The sequence below is a fragment of the Neoarius graeffei genome, chromosome 19 (assembly GCF_027579695.1).
Source record: "Neoarius graeffei isolate fNeoGra1 chromosome 19, fNeoGra1.pri, whole genome shotgun sequence".
NCBI lineage: Eukaryota > Metazoa > Chordata > Actinopteri > Siluriformes > Ariidae > Neoarius > Neoarius graeffei.
The window spans coordinates 8,032,646-8,059,557 of record NC_083587.1 but is presented as its reverse complement, the minus strand read 5'-3'; the positions used below and the strand labels follow the sequence as shown (position 1 = coordinate 8,059,557).

The window sequence follows — 26,912 nt, the reverse complement described above, 5'->3', positions numbered from 1 at the left end:
AAGTATTATTTGTAAAATAACGTTATCTTGCTCTAGACTTTCAAACAATGTTGTAATATTTTATTTTAATTTTATCTAATAGTGGATGGTACAATAATTACAAATGCAAACAGAATCGGCACATTCCAGTTGCAGCTGTAGTCATATAGCTAACTATAATCATATAGTTAACTATAATCACCCTTGTAATAATAATTTCAATAAACTGTTCATGTTCAGTTCCCTCTTCATTTATTCTCTATTCAAAAGGCACAACTGAGTCACACAGGTTGATAAGTGTGCAACAGACAGTAACAATTTTATCCAAAATAGTTTTTCCTGCCTTAGTTGATTTCCATTTCACATGCCTGCAGCTGTTGTAAAGTTCAGTGCGTTTGTGTAGAACACACTCAAACTGTAGGTTCATTACTACACTCTGGCTCCAAGTTGACATTTTGCACAGGACTGAGTTCCTCTGATAACAGAAGCAAAGCTTCAGCGCTTTTTGCTCTTAATCTTTTCTGTTCTTTCAGGATACATCAGGAGCATGTCGCTCCTTGTTGTTGTTTTTTTAAAGGTCCCATGGCATGAAATTTTCACTTTGAGGTTTTTTAACGTTAAAATGAATTCCTCTGACCTTCTTAAGGTCACCCCAGTGGCTAGAAATTTCATAATGTGTAAACCAAACTATGCCCAACATTTGAGAATGGCACGTCAAAACGGCGCGTTGATAAACTCTTCCCTTTACTACGTCAGCAAGGGAGATGATCCCCATGCCCCCCCCTCTGGATTCCCACCCACTGTATGAATTGCCCGCCCAGTTGTAGTGAGGAGACCATAGAGGACACAACATGGCATCACCTAAGCGAGCGAAACATGGAAATTGCGCTGTACATGGATGTGACAACACAGAAAAGAGTCTGTTTTTACTGCCGACGGGAGAGCCCCTGAAGACGGAGTGGCTTAATTTTATTTACTTCAATAATACGCCGTCGAGTCTACCTAAGACGGTGTATGTTTGTCGGAAGCATTTTCCTGAGGAATGTTTCCACAACTTGGGACAGTACAGTGCAGGTTTTGCACATCAACTGTCACTGAAGCCTGGGTCCGTACCAAGCATCCCTGCCGCATCAGCAACAAACACCGAACAAGTAAGTGTATAACTGTTAAGTCGTTTTGCCGTGATTTAAAATTGGTGCCACGTTAGCCTTGCAATGGCTACATTAGCTGTGCAGCTAACCGCTTCCTGCAGTTAGCCAGGTACTCTGCACTACAAAACCGAAAAGCATGCAGCATGCTCTGTTATAATAGCCAATCAAAACAGTTTTTACAAAGACATCCACATTCTTTTTTTAAGTCACTCGTTCATTTTATTTGTTTGTTTGTTCAGTAAAAACCCAAACATTTGTTGAATTTATTTTATTTCCTCGCGTCGCACCTTAATGACGTCAGCGCACGGTATTTTTCCCTTTGCGGTTTGTTCCTTCTCTCTCGCCATAGTAAGACACCCACATCCGCTTGTTCTGACCCACTGGAGGTAGCGTCACAATGCTGTTAGCCAATCAGAGGTAACACGTTTACATGTCATGAATATTAATGATAAGACCCGCCCCCACCCTCTACCCTTCCCTGCCTCCTGCTTCTCATTAGCAAAACGACGCACTGGGAAAAGCGCTGAAATGGGGCTTTCTCCCAGGAGGCTATATCTACGTGCCGAGGGTTCATTTCGAGAAAGGCTGCGGATATAACATCCGGAAACCTCCACGAGCCCGTTTAAAGCATCAACAAACCACCATGCCATGGGTCCTTTAACGAATTAAGTCAGCGTTGTTTGTTTGGTGCCCAATCTGGGTTTTCCATGTTGAATGAGGAAGTTGGTTCATCTGGAAGAAAAATCATTTGATTTTGTCTGAACACCTTCATGAAGAAGCCAATTCAAATGTGAGCAGAAATAAAAGGAGATTCTTAAACAAACTCTTCCATACTCTGTTGCGCCTGTCTATTTTTAAAAAAATACATTTTAAATAGTCGCAAATTTCTCTGCAATTTTCAGGGTTAGCTCCTCTCGCTGTATTCTCTTTAACCACTCATTTCTTCATTGTTCTTGAAGCATTTGCTTCTCTTTGTTAACATTTTTCTTCATAGCAGGGAAATGGTAAGATATTTTATTTTTTCCTCGATTTAAATGATTGGAACAACCAAAAACAGCGCAAAAATGAACCATATTTAAGACTGGTTAAGCCTTGCTTACACGAAAACTGGTGTCTTTTCACCTGGGGGTCAATTATCACGTGATGCATAACGTCATGTGCAAGGGGTCTATTTGTCCATTTCTTAATTGACCTGAACTGCCTGCCCAAGGGCAGCAGTTCAAACAGAGAATTTCTGGGGTGGGACAGATCTTTTAATATACTGAGGGTTCTTTTGAGGCAGCAGGAACCGTAAAGCTCTTCCAGGCAGGGAAGAGGGCAACCGATGATCATCTGGGTGGTGGTGACAACCCTCTGGAGAACTTTTCTCTCTGCTCCTGTGCAGCTGACAAACCACACACTGATGCAGTATGTATGTAAGTATGTTCTCTATGGAGCAACAATAGAAGGACACAAGCAGTTTTTGAGGGAGGTCGTTCATCCTGAGGATCATCAGGAAGTAAAGTGTGTTCTTTATCACTTGTGTGGCATGAGAGCTCCAGGTCAGCTCCTCCTCTATGTGCACCCCAAGGAACCAGAAGTCCAGGATCCTCTCCACATATTGCGCACTGATGAGAATAGGCTGAAAGTCCGTTTTCTTTTTCCTGAAGTCTATGATCAGCTCCTTGGTTTTGGTGGTTGAGGACCAGGTTTGTTGACTCAGCACCACCCAGACAGCTGCTCAACCTTGTGCTGATAAGCAGACTCCTTCCCCCCAGAGATGAGCCCCACTATGGTAGTATCATCCGCAAATATGATGCCATTACGGGAGCGAGCAGGGTGCAGTTGTAAGCGTAGAAGAACAACTTGTTTAATCCTAGATAAAGCCGTGGCACAGCAGTTATGCTCATATTTACATAGGAATAACATCCATGAAATGTATCAGTCAGGATTTAGACCTCATCATCGCAAAGAGACCGCTCTGGTTAAAGTAGTAAACGACCTACTGTTGGCATCTGATCAGGGCTGTGTCTCGCTGCTTGTGTTGCTTGACCTTAGTGCAGCATTTAATACCATTGATCATTCCATTCTTCTGGATAGACTAGAAAATGTTGTGGGAGTTAAGGGAACGGCCCTCTCCTGGCTCAGCTCTTATTTAACTGATCGCTATCAGTATGCTGATGCAAATGGTGATTTTTCTAGACATACTGCATTTTTAATATCTCAGGGCTCTACATTAGCACCCGCCAAATGCGGGTAAAATTCGGCTTTGGCGGGTAACAACTTTAGTCTCACTAGCCACTTTGGCGGGTGGTTTATTCTGTGGTATGACAATATATTTTAATTGTAGTTTTCTCTGAAGGCATCTGATATAATAAACACATTGCAATGTAATATTACGCGCCTATACCTCCCGTGAGCACCTGCGTAAACATTCTGACATGTTAGAATTGTTTAGAACGTTCGTTAACGTCTCAGATAAAATCAAATGATATGGTAATCTGCGGTTAATGAACAAAGCAACAAAGTTGCTGACGACTGACAAGCGCACTGTGTGGCAGCATATAGCTGGAGTTTCAAACCCTGCTGCTCAGGAAAAAAGGGGCAGAAATGAGCAGGGCCGGAGCAGCATTTTAAAATCACCGAGCTGGGCTCACGCTAGCCGCTCGCATGTCCGCAAATTGCGAAGTTTTATTCCAATTTGCGAAAAGAAAATCATCTGTATTCGCATTTTATGCGAAAGTCATTTAAAGTTTAAGCAAAATCCATCAAACAATTGCGATTCCTCAAGATAAACAGTACCTTTCAGGGCCTGAATTTGGGCGCGGGATTGCGGGTATCGCGCATATATATATATATTTTTTTAAATTCCCACACCTTTAACGATTCCAATGCAAGAGATTCCCGCACACATTACTGCATTGCCTGACAACGTCAATCTAATAATGGATCAGTGTGAATGCGCGACTACCTTCTGTTCTCAAGGTTACTTGAATTGAACCGTTCTTTTACTGACTGGCCCCCCTCTCCCCCTGTAGCCTACTCAGGAAAAAAAAAAACACATCAGACACAGACAGTTCTCTCACACACACACACACACACACACACACACACACACACACACACACACAGCGCACGCACTCTTCCTCTCTCGGACTTTAGCTGTAAAACAAACCTGGACCGCTGGCTAAAATGTACAAGTGCAGTGGCAGAAGTTTCCCCTGCTAAGAGGAAAACTCCTGAATCCGATGGTGGTAATAGCAGTGTGAGTGATATCGTTGAGAATACACAGGACGAGACAGCTAACGTTAACATCGACGTTGCGAAGGGGATTAGATCAGAGCATGGCTATAAGAAAAAAGTATTTACAAGAAAAAGCAAAGGACACTGATGCTGACAAAAGGGATGACCACTAGGAGAAAGAGTAGGAAAGACTACATATGTACAAGAATCCTGCACTCAGCAAAGATGAATTGTTCAGTGTTGAGAACAATTTGATTTTTTTTTAATTAAAGATGGCATATGACACAGGAGACAGGGCTATATGGTACAAGAGAATCCTGAAAAGTCAACAAAGACTGTTGTCATGTTAACGTTCTATATGTGGACTGAAAAAGTTTGTAAATTCATTCAGTATTAAGAACAGTTTGATAGTGTTTTCTTATTTTAATTGTAGACATTAAACAGAGGACAGGGATGATCAGATCAAACATGAGAATAGAAAAATGATATAAAAGCTGATAAAAAAGCCGATATAAAAATGTTATAAAAGGAAAAAGCAAAGGTCACTGATTAAAGAGATGGTAACTAAAAGAAGAGACAAATAATACAAACAGTTAAGAGAATCCTGAAAAGTCAGCAGACTGGTTTAAGTTAGATTTTAAGTTAGACTTGTTGTGTCAATAAATTCATTGAGTGCTATTAAGAACAGACTGATTTTTTTTTCTTTTTTTTATAATTAAACAAAGCAGTGACACTTAAAGAATAGTGCATGAAGATGAGGAAGAAGCAGCTGTGTAAAGCAACACTAAGGAGGTTGTAAAATTAGCTTAACTAAAAGGCACACAACCTTCCAAACTCTTCCTAGAGCCTTACTCGCACTGCTAGAAAAAGGCTATTGGTGTTTGATGGCATAATACAGTCAGTCAGCAATGTCATGCTGTAAAGGATCCCTTTCATTTTGTGGTGGTTTTCTACCCTCCACCCGAAACTGAACAGTCCATATCTTAGACGGCTGGTGGGAATAATACTTGCATTTATCCACCCGGCCTTTGTCTGACAATGCTATCCAAATTTGGAGATATCAAAATGAAAAGTCTACTAAAAAGGATACTTCAAATGGTGACAAAAGGTTACATACTGTAGAGATCTTCAATCTGAGTAGTGGCAGAAGGTAAGACCTAAGCTATTTAAGCCCACAAGTAGCGTTCCCCACAAACTGTATAAATCCCCCCCAAACTGTGTAAATCCCCCCCATTTGAGTCACTGAGGGGGGAATTCCCCCCCATTCTGAAAAATGAAATTCAGGCCCTGCCTTTCGTGTCCACCTTCGATGTTTTGATTTATAACCAACGCCCACGAGTTTCGAAGCTTCTTATTGGTTGACCGCAAATTACGTCTTCCCATAGCATCGGACCTTACATATAAAATGATCAATTTCCGAGTTGCGCTGATAATGTCGGCAATTCTCGCTCATTAGTGAACAAGATTATAGCGAGGTTTGTTTAAAATTATCCGACTTTACGTATGACAAAAACTTATCTAAAAAGTGAGAACATATTAGAATATTCTGTTAGCTTTCTCAGTTAGGGATAAAAACACGATATAACCATTCTAAAGACGTATTTTCTACATAATATCAACCCTGACAAAACTTTGGAAGAACTCACAGATGAACCAGGATATATCGACCAAGTGTACCTTGTTTTCAGAGCGTTTTGACGCACATGGTTCAAAGTTTTGACTGCAATTGTTTCATTTGAGAAATTAATGGTGAATATCATTATATTTGGGTTATGAGATTAATTTATAAGAAACAACCATTGATTTTAACTCCCTGAGCTCCCTTCATCCTACCCATAAAGACACCCCCCTCCCCCTAAACACACACACGGATCCCAATTATACACACACTCATACCCACACAGGCCAGTCAGCATACTACAAAGGGTGACTAAGGGCGAAAAGGTGCATAGATAGCAAAGAATGCAAAGCACATCACACCAGATGTTAGATATGATTATAATGAAAAATATGGACTCCGTAAACCAGATTAAGTGGGTTAAAATTAAACACACAATTTCATTACATATATACAGTTGATGAAATGATCAAAATAAGAGGATTCACCAACAAACTACAATAACAATTCATTTTTCAATATTATGTCAGTGCAAGAAACATTTAGAAGTATAACATATCTTGCTAAAAAAATTACTTTGCTAAAAAGAAAATTGTTCTTTTAGCATTTCTTGCTAAGCAAAATTGCAAATTGCTAAAGAAAAATTTGAGTCTTTAGCACTTTTCGCTAAAACAATTTGGGTCCTAGAGTGAGCACAGCCGAGGTCCGTGATGCGCAAAGCGTGCGCCGAAAAATGTTCGCCATATTTAAATGAGAGGAGTGAATTACACAGCACACAAGAGATCTTCTCATCATCTCTAGCCACTTTATCCTGTTCTACACGGTCGCAGGCAAGCTGGAGCCTATCCCAGCTGACTACGGGCGAAAGGCGGGGTACACCCTGGACAAGTCGCCAGGTCATCACAGGGCTGACACATAGACACAGACAACCATTCACACTCACATTCACACCTACGGTCAATTTAGAGTCACCAGTTAACCTAACCTGCATGTCTTTGGACTGTGGGGGAAACCGGAGCACCCGGAGGAAACCCACGCGGACACGGGGAGAACATGCAAACTCCGCACAGAAAGGCCCTCGCCGGCCACGGGGCTTGAACCCGGACCTTCTTGCTGTGAGGCGACAGCGCCAACCACTACACCACCGTGCCACCCAGATTGGCTCGTTCATAGCAAAACCGAAAATACCATGTACTGCGAAGACTGTAGAAAGTCTAGCAAAGACAGGCACCAGTAATTTTAAACTCGAAACTATAAAGGACCACGAAAAGTCAAATGCACACATCGGTACTAGAACATCAAAACCGGCAAAGACGGCTGGTTCACTACAGGACAGCGTTGCTTTCAGTCCCTGGCTGTCATGAAGCCGGCTGAGCTGGAGAGGATGGAGCTGCCGTTTAGAAACGTTCACGCGATTGGAAAGAAGTTGATCTCGCCCCAGCTATCAACTTATGACCTGCTGGAAGCCTCAGGTCACGAAGACCATTTTTCATGGACCATTCAGACTCATCTGATGATGAATGTAATGAGGACATTTAATGTCTCTCTCTACACATGTTCACACACACACACTTAATAGATAATACATAATATACATAATACTTGATAATACACATAATACTTGCATATCAAAGCATCAAATGTTTTTCAATGATAAATGTTTTGAACTGGACTTTTAATATTAGAATCAGTTCAGTTGTACTGAATGTTATTTTTCATATACGATTTCATATTGAAAGGGGCTTGAATTTGAGTTCAATAAACAGAATACTCTGCTTATATTTTTGTCTGAATTGGTTCCATGTTTTCATAGAGGGAGCTACCTTAACAGCACTGAATACTTGAGTGCTACTGTACAGATACATTATACGCTGCCATTCATAATTAAATCTAGATCTTCCGAACTTTATATCATGGTGAAGAAAAAAACTGCGATTTCCTGGCAACAAAATTGTGGCTAGTGAAAAGGCTGAATGGCTAGTGACTCAGGAAAACCACTAGCCACAGTGGCCGGTGAGCAAAAAGTTAATGTAAAGCTCTGAGATATATATATATATATATATATATATATATATATATATATATATATATATATATATATATAAAACCTCTGGGTGATATTCATAAACATGATATTAGTTTCCACTGTTATGCTGATGACACATAGTTGTATGTTTCTGCAAAACCAGATGAGAGACACCAGCTTAACAGAACTGAGGAATGTGAGGACATTAGACACTGGATGCTTATTAACTTCCTTCTGCTTAACTCTGACAAGACTGAAGTACTTGGACTCGGACCACATGCAGCTAGAAGTAAGTTTTCCGATTCCACAGTAACTCTGGATGGCCTTTCTGTTTCTTCACGTGCAGCAGTAAAAGACCTCAGAGTGATTAATGACCCTGGACTTTCATTCAAAACTCACATCAATAACATTACCCGGTTCGCTTTCTTTCATCTCAGAAATATTTCTAAGAGAAGAAATTCAATGTCACTACACGACGCAGAAAAATTAGTTCATGCTTTTGTTACCTCCAGGTTGGATTATTGTAATGCCTTACTGTCTGGATGATCCAATAAGTGCATAAACAAGCTCCAGTTAGTTCAAAATGCAGCAGCAAGAGTCCTTCCTAGAGCTAGAAAATATGACCCCATCACCCCTGTCTTATCCACACTGCATTGGCTCCCAATCAAATTTCACATTGATTGTAAAATACTATTCTTGACATTGAAAGCACTGAATGGTCTTGCGCCACAGTACCTGAGTGAACTTCTGCTCCTCTATGACCCACCACGCCTACTTAGATCAAAAGGTGCAGGCTATCTGCTGGTACCTCGTATAGTGAAGGCTACATCAGGGGGCAGAGCCTTTTCTTACAAAGCTCCACGGTTATGGAACAGCCTTCCAAGTAATGTTTGGGAATCAGACACAGTCTCAGCATTTAAGTCTAGGCTGAAAACATATGTTTAGTCAAGCCTTTTGTTAATAGTGTTTATGAGGTAAAGGTGTAAATCTGGAGGGTCCTCAGACAGAGTGTTTTGGTAAACTGGGATGTATGGATGCTGTCAGTTCCCCACTCACTTGCTCGCTCGAGTTTGTTGATCCTGTAGTGGCTGCTGCTTTATGTCCCAGGGCTCCCTCATGCCTGTGCTACCTTCTGGCTCTCCCCTTTTAGTTATGCCGTCATAGTTAGTTGCCGGAGTCCCTGCTTGTACTCAGTGCAAAATGTATACTGTTCCTACGCATCAGGTGACATTGGGCATACCCAACAACCTGCATTTTCTCCCTTTCTCTCCCCCCATCTGTCCCTCTGAGTTACATGGCAATCCTGACCTCTTCTGCTCCGCAGACCTGCCTGATCCATTCTGATGCCCTACATCTGGTTGGAGTCTCATCACATCGCTCCTGTGGAGGATGGCCCCATATGGACAGTTGAAAGTCACACTTGGCAGATGCTCTGGACACTTACAGTAATGCTTTTATGGCTGAGGACTACAGCTGACTTGCTAACTTTAGGACTGCAGTTGTCATGAACAGTTTTGCACTCAAGTTTCCATCAATGAAGAGTTAAAACATCAACAAAACTGATTTCATGTTAAAAATGTTAGAATCACATTGTCTCTCATCACCCAAATGAGGATGGATTCCCTTTTGAGTCTGGTTCCTCTCGAGGTTTCTCTCTCATGTCGTCTGAGGGAGTTTTTCCTTGCCACCGTTGCCACAGGTTTGCTCATTGGGGATAGATTAGGGATAAAATTAGCTCATGTTTCAAGTCATTCAAATTCTGTAAAAGCTGCTTTGCGACAATGTCTATTGTTAAAAGCGCTATACAAATAAACTTGACTTGACTAGAGGGTGAAGAGTGGGGAGCCATTGCTGAGGCAATCAGACAGGAAGTCCTTTATCCAGAGGCAGATGGATTAAGACAGTCCCAGGTCTGTCAGGTTGGACACCAGTCTGTGAGGGAGAATGGTGTTGAATGCTGAGCTAAAGTCCACAAAGAACAGTCTAGCATAGCTCTCCTGCTGCTCAAGGTGAGTGAGGGCAGCGTGGAGAGTTGTTGCTATGGCGTCCTCTGTAGACCCATTAGCTCTACAAGTATACTGGTGTCTAACATGGGTGGGGGACTTGAGATGATGCAAGTCTGAACCAGTTGCTCAAAGCACTTCATGATGACAGGAGTAAGTGCCACTGGTCAGTGGTCATTCAGGCTGCTAATGGTCTTTTTTTGGCAATGGAAGATGGTAGAGGACTTCAGGCAGGGTGGGATGGTGGACTGGGATAGGGACTGATTGACTTATGTGACATCCTATGCTCTATACATAACATGGTTCTAGATGTTTTATTTTACTACAAGATACATGCCTATCAGAAATACTGGACAGAGGTGGTCAATTACTGCAGGAGTCTTGGTCAAGGTGGATCATTGCTATTTAGCCCCTAATGTTCTCCAAGCTTTAACATTAACAGCCCCATAAGCCTTTGCACTCTGGCAAGGCTCCGTGGAACTGGCAACAACTAAAGCGACTGCCTTTTCTGGTCGCTACAATAATAATCTTCCTCCCTGGAGCCAAATTTATTTTCAAAATGGAATTAAAGGCCATTTAGATTAAAAAAAAAAAGTGACTACCTACAAACATTTTTAATGAAAAAGTACAGTCATTGTTGTATTTTAAAAAAATATTATTTCATGAGACTGCATGAAAATGCATGGGGTTGCTCAAAATTCCACAGCACACTTCACTTTGTCTCACAGCACACCGGGTATATACTGTCTCATCTCATCATCTCTAGCCGCTTTATCCTGTTCTACAGGGTCGCAGGCGAGCTGGAGCCTATCCCAGCTGACTACGGGCGAAAGGCGGGGTACACCCTGGACAAGTCGCCAGGTCATCACAGGGCTGACGCATAGACACAGACAACTTGAGCACTGAGGTGTTACTAGTATTTTTATTAACAGGCAAGTTCCACCACACTGGCTAAAAGAACCGATGTCGGACCGCATTGTGCTCAAACTTGCAATTTACACCACTACTCCACATATCATCTGCAAGAAGAAATTGATATTAATTGGAGCTACCTTCATCTCGTCATCATATTTTGTTACATAAAAATATACAATCTTTATAATAAAATTTATGACAAACTCACAACCAAGGAGTCTCCACTGTTCTTGGCTTCCTCTCGGTTCACCAGCTCTCCCTGGCAGGGGCCGAAGTGTGCACCTACTGGAACAGTCTCCCCCTTATTAAACACTCCCAGGCCTGCATCAGGAATACTGGACTTCTGGATTTCTAGCCCAGGAGGAAGGGTTTGTCTGGCTCGGTCAGGGACTCCCATGGGAACAGGAGTATCAGGGATGAAGAGGGGTGGTCCATGAACCTCGCATTTGTTGAGGAAGAAGGTTTTGCAAACTTCACAGTCTAGGAGTAGAGAAAACACAACAGGAAGAAATGAGGCCCAAATGTGTGTGCAATCTGTGTGTTCCATCCAAGACCATATACAGTACATTAGTACTGTATAAAGATTATCCTAAGAAAGCTTGCCAGTAAGGTTCACTAAGCATCTGGTTGAGACTAGAGGTGTCCATCAGGACTGGGATCAAACAGGACACAACAAAGTACCAGTATTGGCAAAAAATATGGAAACACCTACCAAAATGGCAAAACACCACAATTTGACCTTTTGTTCTCAAGTTCTCTTAATAAACTAAACATTTTCATCATAAACAGTTACAAGTAACCAGAGTAAATCATTCTAAAATATTATCAATATTTGGTATGGAACCCCTTGACACTGAAGTGCACTGACACGATCAGGCATGCTATCATAAAGTTTATGAATAAAATCAAGTGGAATTGATCTCCATATGTCTTGCAACACTTCCCCGAGCTGTGGCGGGTTTGAAGGAGCCCTTTTCACCTTCTCTTGCTCCATGTAGTTCCAGACTTGCTCAATTATATTCATGTCAGGACTTTGGGCTGGCCAATCAAGAATTGCCAAGCTGCCATCTTGTTCTTTGTTTTGTAAATACTGTTTAACCATCCCAGCTGTGTGTTTTGGGTCATTATCTTGCTGGAAGATAAAGTTGTTGCCAATGAGAGCTCTTCCAGAAGGCACAGCATGATGGATAAGGATTTGTCTGTACTTGTCAGCAGTGAGGGTCCCATCTATTTTGTAGAGATGACCAACTCCATTGTAGGTGATGGCCCCCCATACTTGCAGGACCCCTCCACCATGTTTTACTGTGGGAGAAATACAGTTTGCCTTGTATCTTTCTCCCTTTCTGCACCTGACTTACTGTTGCATAGCGTTGCCAAATAATTCTAAATTTCTTCTCATCTGAGAACATGACCCTTTTCCACTGCTCAGAAGTCCAACTCCTGTGAATTTTTGCCCAGTTAAGTCTCTTCTGCTTATTTCCACCTCTCAACAAAAGTTTTGCGCACTGACACATGACCTTTGAGGCCTTCTGCTGAGAGCATCTTCCTAACCAGGTGTGGGGAGACATCCTTGCCTGTAGCATCTTGGAGGTCCTGTGCCAGTTCCTTGCTGGATTTCTTCCTCTCTCGTAGGGATGTAGTCTTGAGGTACTGGACATCAGCTTTAGTCAACTTTTTCTTCCTTCCTCTGCCTGAAATGTTCTTGAAGTTCCCAGTCTTCTGGTGATGCTTGAGGCATTTCCAGACAGCACTGTGGGTCACATGCAGTTTCTTTGCTATGGCTCATTATGAATGACACTCCTCCCGCAAAACTTTCATCCTCATACGCTGCTCTTCTGTAGTTTCTCTCTCTGATGCCATTTCTGCCTGTTGCCTGGCTGTAGTCAGAGGATAAATACTTTTTCTAATGAATTCTTTGTAGAGACCACATGATTGAGTTAATGGTTTTCACCTGTGGAATAATTAGCATATCATGGTAGGATTGCCCAACAAGGAGTGATTAAGGTGGTTTTTGGGGCTAAACTAAACAAAAAGAGATACTATTTCCAATATTTTTATGATGTTTATCACACAACGATGGCCACAACTGCTAGTATTTTCATGGGTAAAGTATAAAAGTGTGGTTAAAAGGTGTCTCTGTATCTTCACAATGTATTTCAGTTGCCTTCAGTGCAGATTCTGATGTCATTTGCACAGACTAAGTATGCAAAATCGATCTTTTCCTAGGCATTTCCATATTTTGTGCCAGCACTGGATACGAGTATGAGGGTTTTTTTTTACTTCCTTGTGGGAGTAAACAAATGGTCAGATACGAAGCTTGCAGGGCAAAATAAAACGAATGTTCATTAACATGACTGTGGCACTGCATGACGTATTTACAGTATTCTCTTAGAACTTGCCTGGTCAGGGTTGTTTTAAATTCAGCTACTTGTTTGCTTATCTTCTGGAGAACAGAATTTCCCAAATTTGTTATGAAAAGCACATGCAGGTACAAACAAAATTAACTGTGGCACGGTGGAGTAGTGGTTAGCATGGTTGCCTCACAGCAAGAAGGTTCTGGGTTCGAACCCAGCGGCCGGTGAGGGCTTTTCTGTGTGGAGTTTGCATGTTCTCCCTGTGTCTGCGTGGGTTTCCTCCGGGTGCTCTGGTTTCCCCCACAATCCAAAGACATGCAGTTAGGTTAACGTGGGGCGGCCTTGGGCTGAGGTGCCCTTGAGCATGGTACCTGACCCCTGACTGCTCCCCGGGTGCTCTGGTGTGGCTGCCCACTGCTCTGGGTGTGTGCGTGCGCACGTGTGTTCACTGCTTCAGATGGGTTCAATGCAGAGGATGAATTTCACTGTGCTTGAAATGTGCATGTGACAAAAAGTTTCTTCTTCTTCTGTCCACACAGTAAGAAAGTAAATAAATAAATAGTCCAACGGGGAGGAGAACTTGCAAAACTTCACACAGACAGCAACCCGAGCTTAAAATCGAATCCAGGACCCCGGAGCTGCGCCACTGTGATGCCCCGAAAACCATATATTTGGACTCCTGTCTCTCACACCCACTGTCTCTTATTGAATATTCCATTCCAGAGGCATAATGAGGGGCATACTCTCTGTCCCCTATTAAATCACAGCTGGTTGGGATCTTCTGCGAGCTTATGCATGTGGGGAACAGAGCACATAGCACTGTCCTCCAGGTGCGTTTTGCCATCATGTGACACAGCATGAGCTGCAATTGAAAAAGAGGAGTTTGATGGCTTTACATGTCTTGGAGGAAGTACGTGTTAGCCTTCACTCACATGGTTAGAGAGACCTGGCTAGTGGGTGGATACTAGCAGGTGACCACACTGGACGACAAATGGGTGGAAGAAAGAGGGGAAAAAAACTATAATCTTCTAATGTGGTGAATACGTTACAACACATTTATTTAACATTTATGGAAGGAGACCCAGGTATCAGTCAGTAAGTTTCCCAAGATGGAAGAGTCTTCAGGACAGAGGACTTTGTGCTTTCTGGTTTCTCAGTCACACGACATCCCACATTTTTTTTTGTCTCAGAATAAAACACAGGACTGGCTGGAGAGAATGACAGACATTCTGCAACATTAAATGTAAACAGAAACAAATTAAATACTGAATGTGTCATTCATTAATAAATTCAAAATTGCAATAACAAGCAAATCACTATGGTTTGAGGGGAATCATACATTTTGGGCCATGCTGTGATATGAAAATAAAACCATGCAGCATAGATTTTTTTAATACACACCCATTGTGTGATATTCCATGCTTTTTTTGTTCAGCTTAACATCCTCGGTTTATAACGACTAAAGTATTTTAAATAAATAAACAAACAAAGTTTCTCTCACTCCTCGCTACCATGTTACATGCTCTATAAACAAAGTTCATACTTTAATCAATAAAAAATCTAAATTTCAATGTCAAATTGTTGATTAAAATTATAAGAGAGACTGAGGCTACATGCCAAATGTACTATATTGCACTTTTAGTGCACCAGATAGTGTGCAGGGTAGAATAAACAGCGAGTGTTACTGAGCGCCAGAGTGGCCTAATGTCTTACAGAGATAGTCTTTATCGTCAGGATCTTCCACTTTAATGGAGAGACCTTCAGGTGGGTTGTCAAGATTGTCTCCATAGCTGTAGATATTCAGCTCCAGCGTCTCCTCTTTCTTCACACAGGCTTCTGAGGTCTCTCCATCCATGGATGTCTCTGTTTTCATGTCCTCACACAGCTAAAAATCAAACAAATCTGTTAGGGCAGGACGGTATCCATCCCACTCGGGAAGATGCTGCTCTCATTTCTTGCAGCATAGCTCATAGTCTCAGAACAGGCCTAGTTAATCCACGACAATCCAGAGCCAAGGCCAGGGAGCAGACAGACAGGCTAAACTGTCTGTCTGCTACCTGCACAGAGTCATCACACAGGTTTCATTACATTGAGACTGTGCCTGTTCCCCGAGCTATACAAAAAAGTAGAAGTACTCAAAGTTTGTTCTAATAATTTAATTAATATAAAATTAGATCATACTGACTGTACAGCCGCTGCCAGCATCTTTGACCTACTGTAAAAGGTAAGACTTAAATATTTTCTCTCTTATGTCTGAAGCACGAACTGTTAATGAACTTCTTACTGATCAGCAGTTTAATGTACTGTGTTTAAACAGAAACATGGACTAAACCAAAGGAGTCTGTAGCATTAAATGAAACTAGTCCTCCTGGTTGCAGTTATATACACCAGCCTCATCTAACTGGCAGAGAAGGCATCACGATTCTTTATAATGATTATCTCAGCATGGCACAAAAGCCTGGACAGTTATGCCGCTTTTCCACTACAAACGCGGCTGAGCCGTGCCGTGCCGAGTCGAGCTGAGTCGAGCTGAGCGGGGCTGTTGGAGTTGCATTTCGACTACAACCGCGCTGAACCGTGCTGGCTGGAAGTGGGTGGACACATTGGGTGGAGTTAGCGAAAGTGGGTGGACGTCATGTGATGTCGTTAAGCAGCGCAAACAGTGACATCAGTGACAGTGGCGGAACAAGTCAGAGCCGGGCCGGGGGCGGGGCAAATGACCGGGCCCTTTATTAAAGCTTATCATAACATCATTTTAGGCTACAAAATGTCCGCAACTGCGGTGTTTACCAATTTCAACACTACCGGGTGCAACTATGTTATTTAGTACATCAAGTCCTTCAAACGAACATGTAACTCAGAAACAAAAAACATTAGGATACTGTACATGGCTCATAATAAAACATCAATAGCCTATACTGCGCACATTATTTGAAGGGCATACGAATGAGCGCTCAGAGGTTGCAACGGTGACAGGAAGAGTCAGAAATAAAAGGAGGGCGGTGCAAACCTCACTGAATGCACTGTGTTTACCAATTTCAACACTACGGGGTGCAACTATGTTATTTTGTACATTAAGTCCTTCAAACGAACATGTAACTCAGAAACAAAAAAACATTAGGCGACATACTGTACATGGCTCATAATAAAACATCAATAGCCTACTGCGCGCATTATTTGAAGGGCATACGACGAGCCTTGCGCTCCGCGAACTCGTCCACGATGCTCTGTATGTCACTGATTCAGTGATCTTTTAAGCGGTAGTCTCACGACCCGGATAGTAAACAATAAACATGGAGGACATGGAGTCGTTAGTGTTGCTGGTCTTGGTGCTGTGGCTTGTTGTCACCGACAACGCCAACAGATACTGGCAAGAGCGTATAGATGAGGCGAGGCGCATAAGGCTTCAGAAATTCTCGTAATTCTCCTTCTTCCGGGTTTACGGTGTTTACAGATCGCGGGGCGTGTGTGGGCATGTGAGGACACTCCTCCTCACCAATCAGTGCACAGGGGAGTGTCTACTCACGCCCCCAGCCTCAGTCGGCACGGTTTGGCTCGCTTCAGCCCCACTCCAAAACGGTGCGAGTTTTAGGGGCTAAGCAGGGCTGAAACGAGCTGAGTCGTGCTGGTTTTTGGTAGTCGAAACGCGAGCCATGTCGGGCTGAAGTGAGCTGAAGCGAGCTGAAGTGAGCTGAAAAAGGGTAGTGGAAAAGGGCCATTAGTATGAAGAACTTCAAACATTTGTGGCAATGGAGGCGTGGCTTAGTGTCAGTTTGTGAATGTAGGGCGGGGCCAGGGAAGGTGAGTGGCAAAGTCAATGCACCTGTTGTCACTTAAGTGTGTGTGTGTGTGTGTGTGTGTGTTTGTTGCAGTGACTGTGGAGAACAGAAAAAGAGGGAGAGAGCAGAGAGAACAGATTTCCCCAGACCAAAACACAACTGTGTGTACGCACACGTCTGTGTACCTAAACGGACATTAAAGCTGAAAAACAACACGAAAATAAAAAGGTGTGTGAGAACGTCATCTCTCGCCTGCCATGCTTCTGTACTCCACCCACATGAGGGACGTATTAGAGTGGTGCCGAAAACCGGCAGTACAGAAGGGAACCACCACATGAAGTCTTCCCCATTGAAAGATCTCATCCATGCCCTCGCTACTGCCCAGCAGAACCAGAATCAAGCGCTGACCGCCCTCCGGAAGGAACAAGATCAATGCTTTGAAGCCTTGATACTGGCCCAGCAGGAAGATTGCCAAGCGTTCCGGCATCTGCTTGTGTTGTCGGGGACCTCGACCGCAGCGGACCCTCCCCACAGCACCTTCACAAAGATGGGCCTGTACAACGATCCGGAAGGCTTTAATTGCTCACTTCAAGCCAGCAGCCGAAGTGTGGGGGTGGCCAGTCGAGCAGCGCGCAGCACGCCTACTTCCGCTCCTGACTGGCAAGGCACAGCCCACCACACAGCAGCTCGCTGCCGGCAGCCAGCTCATATACACCGACCTGAAGAGAGCCATCCTGCAGTGTGTCGGCCACTCTCCGGAACAACATCGCCAGTGCTTCTGGACACGGACATTGGAAGAGGTCAGCCAGCCAAGCTGCCAGCATTCGACCAATAGCGGCTGAGGGTGGAAGACCATGACACTAACAGGATCATCGATCTGGTGACACTGGAACAGTTTATCGCTCAACTTCCTGAAGTAACAGCAGACTGGGTCCAGCATCATCGCTCAGCGTCCCTGGAGCAAGCCATCAAGTTGGTGGAGGGCCATCTGATGCCGGTTCCGACAGCAAGCGGATGGGTCGCCTCTTCTCCCTTCTCTTCCCGTCCCCAACCCATTCCCCCACCAGAGACGAGGGCTGGCTCCCCACAGCTGGCCCACCGCACCAATGGTGTCCTCCTGTATTCTCCTTCCACGTCTGTGATTGAGGAATCACACAGTGACTGGAGCAGCCCGGCGGTCCTGGTACCCAAGACTGATAGATCGGTCCGGTTCTTTGTAAACTATAGAAAAAAGTCAACGTGGTGTCTAAATTCGACACATACCCAATGCCTCGCATTGATGAGTTGCTTGATCAGTTAGATGCTGCTCACTTTTATTCGACACTGGATTTAATAAAGGGATATTGGCAGATCCCCTTAACTCCTCTATCCTGAGAGAAAATGGCCTTTTCCACACTGTTTGGATTACACCAGTTTGTCACGCTTCTTTCTGGGTTATTTGGAGCTCCCGCCACATTCCAGCAGCTCATGGAGAATATCCTCCATCCCCACACTGCCTATGTGGCAATGTACCTTGACGACATTACCGCGTACAGCAATGATTGGCCTCGGCACCTTGAACACCTTAGGGCTGTCCTAGAGTCACTGAGGCATGTGGGTCTCACAGCTAACCCAAAAAAAATGTGCAATTGGGTGGGTGGGTGGAAGTACGGTATCTGGGTCATGGGCAGGTGTATCCCCAAATTGACAAGACTGCTGCGATTGCGGCTTGCCTGAAGCCTAAGACCAAAAAGGGGGTGAGGTAGTTCCTGGGGTTGGCTGGCTACTATCCTAGGTTCATACCTAATTATTCAGATGTCACCAGCCCACTGACTAATCTCACTAAAAAGGGAGCACCAGATCCGGTCCAGTGGACGGAGCAGTGCCAACAGGCTTTCACCAAGGTAAAAGGTGCAGTGTGCGTGGGGGGGGGACTTTTACACTCCCCTGACTTCTCTCTCCCCTTCATTTTACAGACAGACGCATCAGACAGAAGGCTGGAGGCCGTTTTGTACCAGAAGGTGGAGAGCAAAGAACTGTAAGTCAGCTGCAAGCTCTCGATGCACGAAAGTATGTACAGCACCATTAAAAAGGAGTGCCTGGCCATCAAGTGGGCGGTCCTCAGCTTCCAATACTACCTGCTGGGGTGCCCTTTCACTCTCTGTTCGGACCACGTGCCCCTCCAGTGACTCCACCGCATGACGGATGCCAATGTGCGGATCACCCATTGGTATCTCACCCTCCAGGAGGTTACATGGTTACATTCGAGGTGGTCCACAGGCTGGGGCACAGATGGTGGTGGCAGACTTCCTGTTCCACTGAAGGGGGAGTCCACTGCAGGATGGATGGCTCCTCGGCCCAAGTCGACCGGCGGGGGTATGTATGTGGCAGTGGGGACATGGCCTAGCGGCAGTTTGAGAATGGAGGGCGGGTCCAAGGTTTCTTTTTTTGTACCATACCATAGTACTGGTAAATTCGTTGTACAGGCAGGAATTCAGCGATCCCAATACAAAATAACAGCTACATAAAATACATTGTAACAGACAAAACAACAGTACACACATCCTAACTAGGGATGTTAACCAATGACCGTTTGACAGGTGGTTGACCGAATCAACGTCAACCGGTTAATTTTGTTTTGGTTGTCGGTGAAAAAAAAAAAAAAAAAAAATCAATCGTTTTGAAGCTGCCGATTTTGGAGCGGATAACCTGGAATTCTGTGTTGTAAACACTTGGGCCATGCCATGCGGTGTAAGGACGACAGCTGACAAATCAGAAACACCCATTCAGTCATGTCCTGCCCCAGTTAAAGACAGCTGACAAATCAGAAACACCCATTCAGTCATGTCCCGCCCCAGTTAAAGACAGCTGACAAATCAGAAACACCCATTCAGTCATGTCCCGCCCCAGTTGAACACAGCTGCCACTCGGCGAAAGAAAAAAAAAAAAAAAAAAGTGTAGACAGGCTTTTTAGCTTACAAATTACTATTCTGTTTGGTTTTTTTAAATTATTATTAGAAGACACATCGAGTTTAGTCCTGCCTTGGCCAGTGCATTCTGAAAGTATGTTTCAGTCTGCAGCCAACAATGCATGTTATTGCAGATCATATCTCTCCACACGAACTAAAGGCGCAGATGCCGACTTTTTCATGGACTGTAACGGCATTTGCTTATGTAGTAATTTTAATACAGAATTTACTCTGATGAAATTATTCAGACACTCCAACACGCCCCCCCCCCAAAAAAAAATCGGATCTGCACGAGCCGTGAAAAAGGCGGCATCTGCCAAAAGGCGCGCCGTTTGCATCCCTGTTTAAACGCATAGGTTAACCGACTTTAACCGGCTAATGAGGCTCGGTGGTCGGTCAAGATTTTTTTTAGTTTTCGCCATCCCTAATCCTAACATATACAATCCTTAAAAGTGTGATCTTTAAAAAGTGCTTCATCATCAATTGTTCAGTATGAACAAAATTATTCACCTCTGGGCCTTACTGTTCAGCAATACAATTGCTGTTCGTACAAAGCTCTTTCTGTACCGTTTTGTCCTTCCCTTAGGGACCCCAAAACGACGACCAGAGCGAAGAAACTGGAACTCACCATGCAAAGGGTGTGAGTCATCTGTAAGAATACAGGTAGCTTTACGTTGTAACTATGTCATAAAGAGAAGACATGGTGGGTTGAGGCTTCCCAATTAGCCACCCAGCCCATTTATTTGGTTCAGGGAGTTTTTGTCCTGTAGTGACAGATTACCAAACCAAGACACGAAGGCAAAAGATAACAATGACTCAGTAAAAGCACAATAAAATAGGGTCAGCATAGTTTTATCAATGTTAAAACGGAACAATTTCCGAAGATAAAACAACCGCTGATGTCCCCTCTTGCATACTGCTTCGCAGTTCTTGTTAAAAGTCAATTTATCATCAATGACAATCCCAAGATACTTGTAATTATCCACGCGTTCAACAGATTGGCCCTTGATGACTGTGGGACCATGGTTTGGAGCCTGATTTCTAAAATCAATAATCATGTCCTTTGTTTTGGATGTATTAAGCACCAAGAAAGAAAGATCACACCACCTAATAAAATCCTCCAAGACTGGACCATGGCTGTATTCATTATTGTGTAGCAAACTTACAATGACGGTATCGTCTGCAAATTTTAAAATGTGCCTGTTTTCATAGGCACTCCTGTATAAAGGATAAAAAGTGAGGGAGAGAGAACACATCCCTGAATGAATAAGTTTAACTAGACAATTCCCCTGTGGGAAATCGTGAGAGTGATGCAGTGGGCGTAGCAGTCGCTATTGCAGGAGTTGTACTGTACTGTGTGAATGTGTGACTTGCTATGATGCTATGATCATGTGTGTGTTTGAGAGAGAGAGAGAGAGAGAGAGAGAGAGAGAGAGAGAGAGAGCAGCCCCTCCCCCATCTGCTCCCTGACTGGAGCTGGTTGCCTTGGTGACTGTGCTCAGGTGAAGAGCATAGACATAAGATTACAGGCAAAGAGAGCCTTTTCTCAAAATTTCCTTCTCCTCAAACAACGGTGATTTACACGAAAACAAAAGGAGGTATTCACAAAATTCTTTCACATTGAGCGCTACAAGGCTCTCATGAACACACTGATGTAATTTTTTTGTCCCTAGTGTAAAAAATGTGGACAACAGAGCGAGTTGAAAACAACTGACATTTCTGATTTTGTAGTAAAAGCACTGTTGGGATTATAATGGGAGTCAATGGAGCAGTTGGGCTGTGAACCTGTCACTTTGAGGCTTCTTGTGTGAAAACTGTAAATCCTATTGTTTAGGTAGACACATTGTGTGAATCAAGACAAGTGTGACTCCAACTTTTGAGAAAATAATGTGTAGAGTGCAGAGCATTTTTTAAGGATTTTCCACTAGGAGACCAACTGGTCTGGGCAATACAATCACAGGCCCCAGAGTCCATGCGGTTGCACCGCTGAGGCATATTCTGCGATGCAAAATGGTTCACCAATCACCATACAGACAAACGCACTACAGTGACTACACAGCTATCAAGAGCAATTACCAACCACAAATGTTACAGGGGCAAAGACAGGTTTTTAATTTGGGCACCATGGCGAGCCTAAAATTTTTTTTTTTACCATTTTCGCGCATAGCGTGCCGAAAATTTTTGACGCATCATTTTTAGTAATTTTTTTAACCAATTATAAATATATCGAGCAATAAAAATAATAGAAATTACATAATCATGTGCAAGTATAAAGTCGTGCTGTATCTAAAAAGTCAAAAGTTTTCTCCAACATTCTGAATAAATAAAAAAGATAAAAATATTTTGTAAGCCTAATTATGATCACAGCATCTATTTGGGCGCACATCTATTTCAATTCAACTTCCAATATAATTTGGTTTAAATTAATTTGGGCATAAATGGGATAACAATAATTTTCACTCAAGTTTAAAAATAAGCTGGTACAAAGCAGATTACATAAAAGTCTCACAAAATATGTAATAAAAATCCATAGCGTACCTGGCAACTGTTAGGCAGCTGTTGCAGACGACAAGTCAATGACCTCGACCTTGTCAACAATATCGTCTGATGTCTTCTGACTGTTCTGTTGTGTGATAAACCTCCCCATTCCCCCGCCTGTAGACTTAATAATGCCATCGATTGTGCGTTTTCCATGAATATATGAACTGCTGTTCTTATTATGTGATTTACCAGTTGTCTTAGGTCTACCATGACCCAGCATGATGATCACTTGTCAATCTCGGGGATTAAAGCAAAAAAAAAATCCTGAGCCTGAACTTTTTAGACTCATGCAAACGACTCTATTCACCATATGGCCGGTCGGTTGGAAGAGTTGGCGCACACAATATAGGCATATATATACGTTTTATGTGGTTGCAGGGGTCATAATGTGACAGGAACACATTCACAGGGTCAAAAAGATTGCATGAATGATTGCAGACTAAGGGCCTCTGCATGCTCTTGCGACAAGGCTTTCGCAGATAGCTTTTCGCAGACAGTTGTAATTTATCTTTGAGCTGGGAGTAATAGGTGTGCGCGATGTTATTCACTGCCACAACGCAAGGGGGCGCGAAGTCGCTAGGAGTAGTTGGTGGGTGTGGTTAGTGGAGTGTTTATCCTCCGATTGCTTATAATGACTAGAACTGGAGTCGTATAGATGTACGTACTTCCTCGATCAACCGCTCTTCGTGCTGCTCCATCTTCGCTCGTGTTTTTAAAAATGGCGGTAGTGAAAACAAACCAAACCGGGAAAGTAGGGAAGCGGAAGTGCGTGTACAGCGGATGTAGAGTGGACCAATCAGAGCTCTCTTGTCTGTGACGCTGTCTGCGAGGCTTCTGCGGTGGTCACAATTTTTGGGAGGTGCGCACAGAGCGTCTGCGAAGGTGGGGGGGCTACGCAGACATCATCTGCAACGCCATCTGCGAGGACTGCGTTGTCAGCATAAATTGGCCTTAAGTTTGACTTTTGAAAATGCAATACCAAAAACGGCCAGTAGATGGTATAAGTGCACCTCACCAAAATATGCTACATGTAGCATTTAGGATTTCTTTTGATATCAAGTTTTGCTGCTAAGCTTTGTCCTTAACAGGTTACAAATTGACCTACAATCACAAAGTGAACTGTTACAAGGGTATGTGAAATTCAGTCTAGCATTGGAAAAATAAACTCTTTGTAACCATTTAATTTAGGGTATGTTAAAAGGACAGTGGTTTACTTTTTAAACAGTTTTAATAATTCAAATAATTAAACAATTTCAACATTTCAGTAACTTTTAACTTTGTTCATCAGAAATAATGGCAAATTAAATACACAGATATTAATAGAAAATAGAAAGTCAAGTGTATAAATAACAAACATCAACTTCTACATGAAGTGATAACTTAAATCAGATAGTTAGATTCACAAAGAAATACACAAAGTGCTCCATTTCGAGGCCTGCCTTCTTTCCCCGCATAACCGCACAATTATCCAGTAAAATACTGGTCACCTGCTGCAGCCCTAAACCATAGGACTGCAACACATCCTTTAATTCCTGGACAAGTGCTGCAGCATTGGCTATGGGCAGATTCTACCATAACAGAGGCCAGTTAAGTCCCATCTCCTTAAATTGCTGAATTGATTATTTTGATCATTCTATTAAGTTTTTCTAGTAGCATTTGGGGTCTTGGACATTCACAGTAAATTTTAGGACAGTAGTCCTGGTAACTAATTAATAAAAGCCTGACATGACAGACATGCTAAATGACAATAGAAACACATCAGTTTCTATCATCAAAATCTGACAGACAAACTAACGTCTACCATCATATTCTGACAGACACTCTAGATGACAATAGCAACAAAACTGTTGATTTGATTATTAATCTGACAAATTTAGTAATAATATTAAATACCTCATCACTAGAACCAAATAATAAAATAAAATATTGAAATAAAAAAGATAAAATTTATTTTCAAAATTGAAATATCAACAATAATTGTCAGAACAGTGACGATAGACACGACTGTGTCACTTTTGCGGGGAAATAACACATTGAAATGGCCTGTCGGCTGAAAGGGTCTCAAGTGGCTCTGATTTATCTCAACTTACGATAGTTTTCCTCCAGAAAAATTTAAATATGAATGCACAAATATATTCTCAATGTTTCTATCGTCAAAAATTTCTATCGTCAGGATAGCTGACAGAAAATCTTACCTTGATTTATTTGATGAAATCTAGCTGTCAGAACTCCAAGTCTTGCCCGGAAGTAAATGTCTGCTGTCACAAAAATCATGCGCAGTAGAATTTCCTCTTTGCGTCAGTCAACATGTGCGTGGTGAGGGCTTGAATTTTGCTATCGTCAGGTGCATTTGACTGACAGACTGACGATAGCATTTTTTAAAAATAACTGTGGGCTTCTCTCGTGAACGAAATAGTTTTTTCGCTATTAATTTATTTAAACTCTATCTGTCGACACCCAAAAATTATAAAGTCTGCTTCCACACGATAACTACCAAAGATCCATAATGGCTGAGTCTATCATCAGGTCATCTGACAGAAATTCACTGACGATAGCAACAGGGATAATGAAAGTGATTTTTAAAATGGGAGTTATGTCTGTCAGATAGGTCAAAGAAATAGAACTTTATTCTTTAAAAATATTTTATTGATATACTCAGTGTATTTTTAAATGACAGGTGCTGTTTTAGAAGACCAAATACCATATTTTCAATCTTGAAAATATTACCTCACTGAAAAAAGGACAAAGAAAAATCTCTTATTTTGTGGGCAAGTGGTTAATGGATCCAGTTACGGTAGAATCTTATGGAATCAATTTTGTGCCAAAATATTCATACAATACTTTTGAAATATCAAACAAAAACGACAAATCAAAATACACAAAAAGAAAAAAAGTACTTTTTTTAGACTGGCAAACAAATTATTCGTGTAATCGTGCAAAATATCAGTCTATTACTCTTCAGAAACCTTTTATTTTTGTTCCGCGTCTTTCTCAGCTTTGTTTGACGTAATTTATTTTGGTTGCGATTCCAGCTTTCTCATTTGTGCTCCCTGACTTTTTGCTTGCAGTTTTGGCACAAACATGACGTGTGGGTGGGCTGTCCAGGAATGCATTCCCATTGGCTAACTTGTGTTTGACTGACAGCTACGCTCAGCCATTCCCTAATCAGATTTTGGCGGACTGTTTGCCGAGTGACCAATCCATTGACGGTAAACAAGGATCGAGTGGACTTCAGTGGCGACTATAATATTGAATTAATTCAACAAAGTGTAAATTCAATATCATAGTCGCCACTGAAGTCCACTCGATCCTTGTTTACCGTCAATGGATCGGTCACTCGGCAAACAGTCCGCCAAAATCCGAGTAGGGAATGGCTGAGCGTAGCTGTCAGTCAAACAAGTTAGACAATGGGAATGCATTCCTGGACAACCCACCCACATGTCAAGTTTGACTGCGCGTCAAGCACTGCACGCCGGAAATCCGGCAGGGGGCCGGAATACTTTAATCCCTGCAATCTATACCAGGCTTTCGTCTAAACGGGGGAACAGGGGCGCTGCGCCCTCTTACTCTCGGCGTGCGCCCCCTTACCGACTCCGTGAAAACATCCCAGCAACACTACGTGACAATGTGTCTGATCATCAAATACGTTATAATTGCTCCAAAAATATTCCAATCATAGTAGATACACCGCCAGACGGTGCAAAAACAATCCAAATTGGCGTTTTCCAGACTGAGGCGCCATGTTGTTTAGTTGTTTACTTGTCGCGGCTGCTCTCGCGAGATTTGACATGGGTTACATACAAGGTCAGCTGACTTGTAGCGCAAGATTTCTCGAGACTGAATGACCTTTCACCCACCGGCATGGGAGCTTTTGACAGAAGTAGTTCGCGAGTTGTTTTTGTTGACACTTGGGCATTTAAAGATGTCATCCCGCGGCACGAAGCGGAAGAAAGCCAAAGACTGTCCAGGGCAGAAGAAGATTAGGCCAAATTAAAAAAAAAAAAAAAAAAAAAAAAGTGTGTTTCCGGTAACCCAACCGATCGAGAATTTCCACGTCGAAATTGCCGACCGTAAAGTTATTACAAATTTCCCTCGATATTTTAGTGTAAGCGGCGTTAGTTTGTCATAATTTTTTGTTTCAATGCATTCAAGTTGTGAAAGAAACAATAAAAAGTAAAATGTTTTGCCACTTCTATCAGCCCTCCTGCATAAACTGAGCCGAGCCGCCATTTTGAATCCTCATTCAAGGCTGTAATGCAAATTGCTTACTTTTCAGTATACAAGTGCACTTCCATGGCAGGGAAAAACACTACATTTTGCCACCTATGTAGTCCCCTATTTATACAAATAGGAGTCATTCAGGATTCAGCCATGTT

General features: G+C 42.7%; 1 protein-coding gene across 3 annotated transcripts in view; it reads right to left on the bottom strand.

Moving 5' to 3' along the window:
* LOC132867689 (zinc finger protein 345-like) overlaps positions 1–26,912 on the bottom strand; it is a 46,797-nt gene that overhangs the window by 17,277 nt on the left and 2,608 nt on the right. Inside the window, exons 1-3 of one of the 3 annotated variants that reach the window (XM_060900699.1) lie at positions 22,534–22,674; positions 14,982–15,153; positions 11,123–11,394 (exon numbers count right to left, since the gene is read on the bottom strand). In XM_060900699.1, the coding sequence (XP_060756682.1) occupies positions 11,123–11,394; positions 14,982–15,153; positions 22,534–22,671 (582 nt within the window). In that variant the 5' untranslated portion in view covers positions 22,672–22,674. Of the gene's footprint in view, positions 1–11,122; positions 11,395–14,981; positions 15,154–22,533; positions 22,675–26,912 lie in introns of those variants that run through there. The other 2 variants (XM_060900700.1, XM_060900701.1) reach the window with 2 other exon arrangements.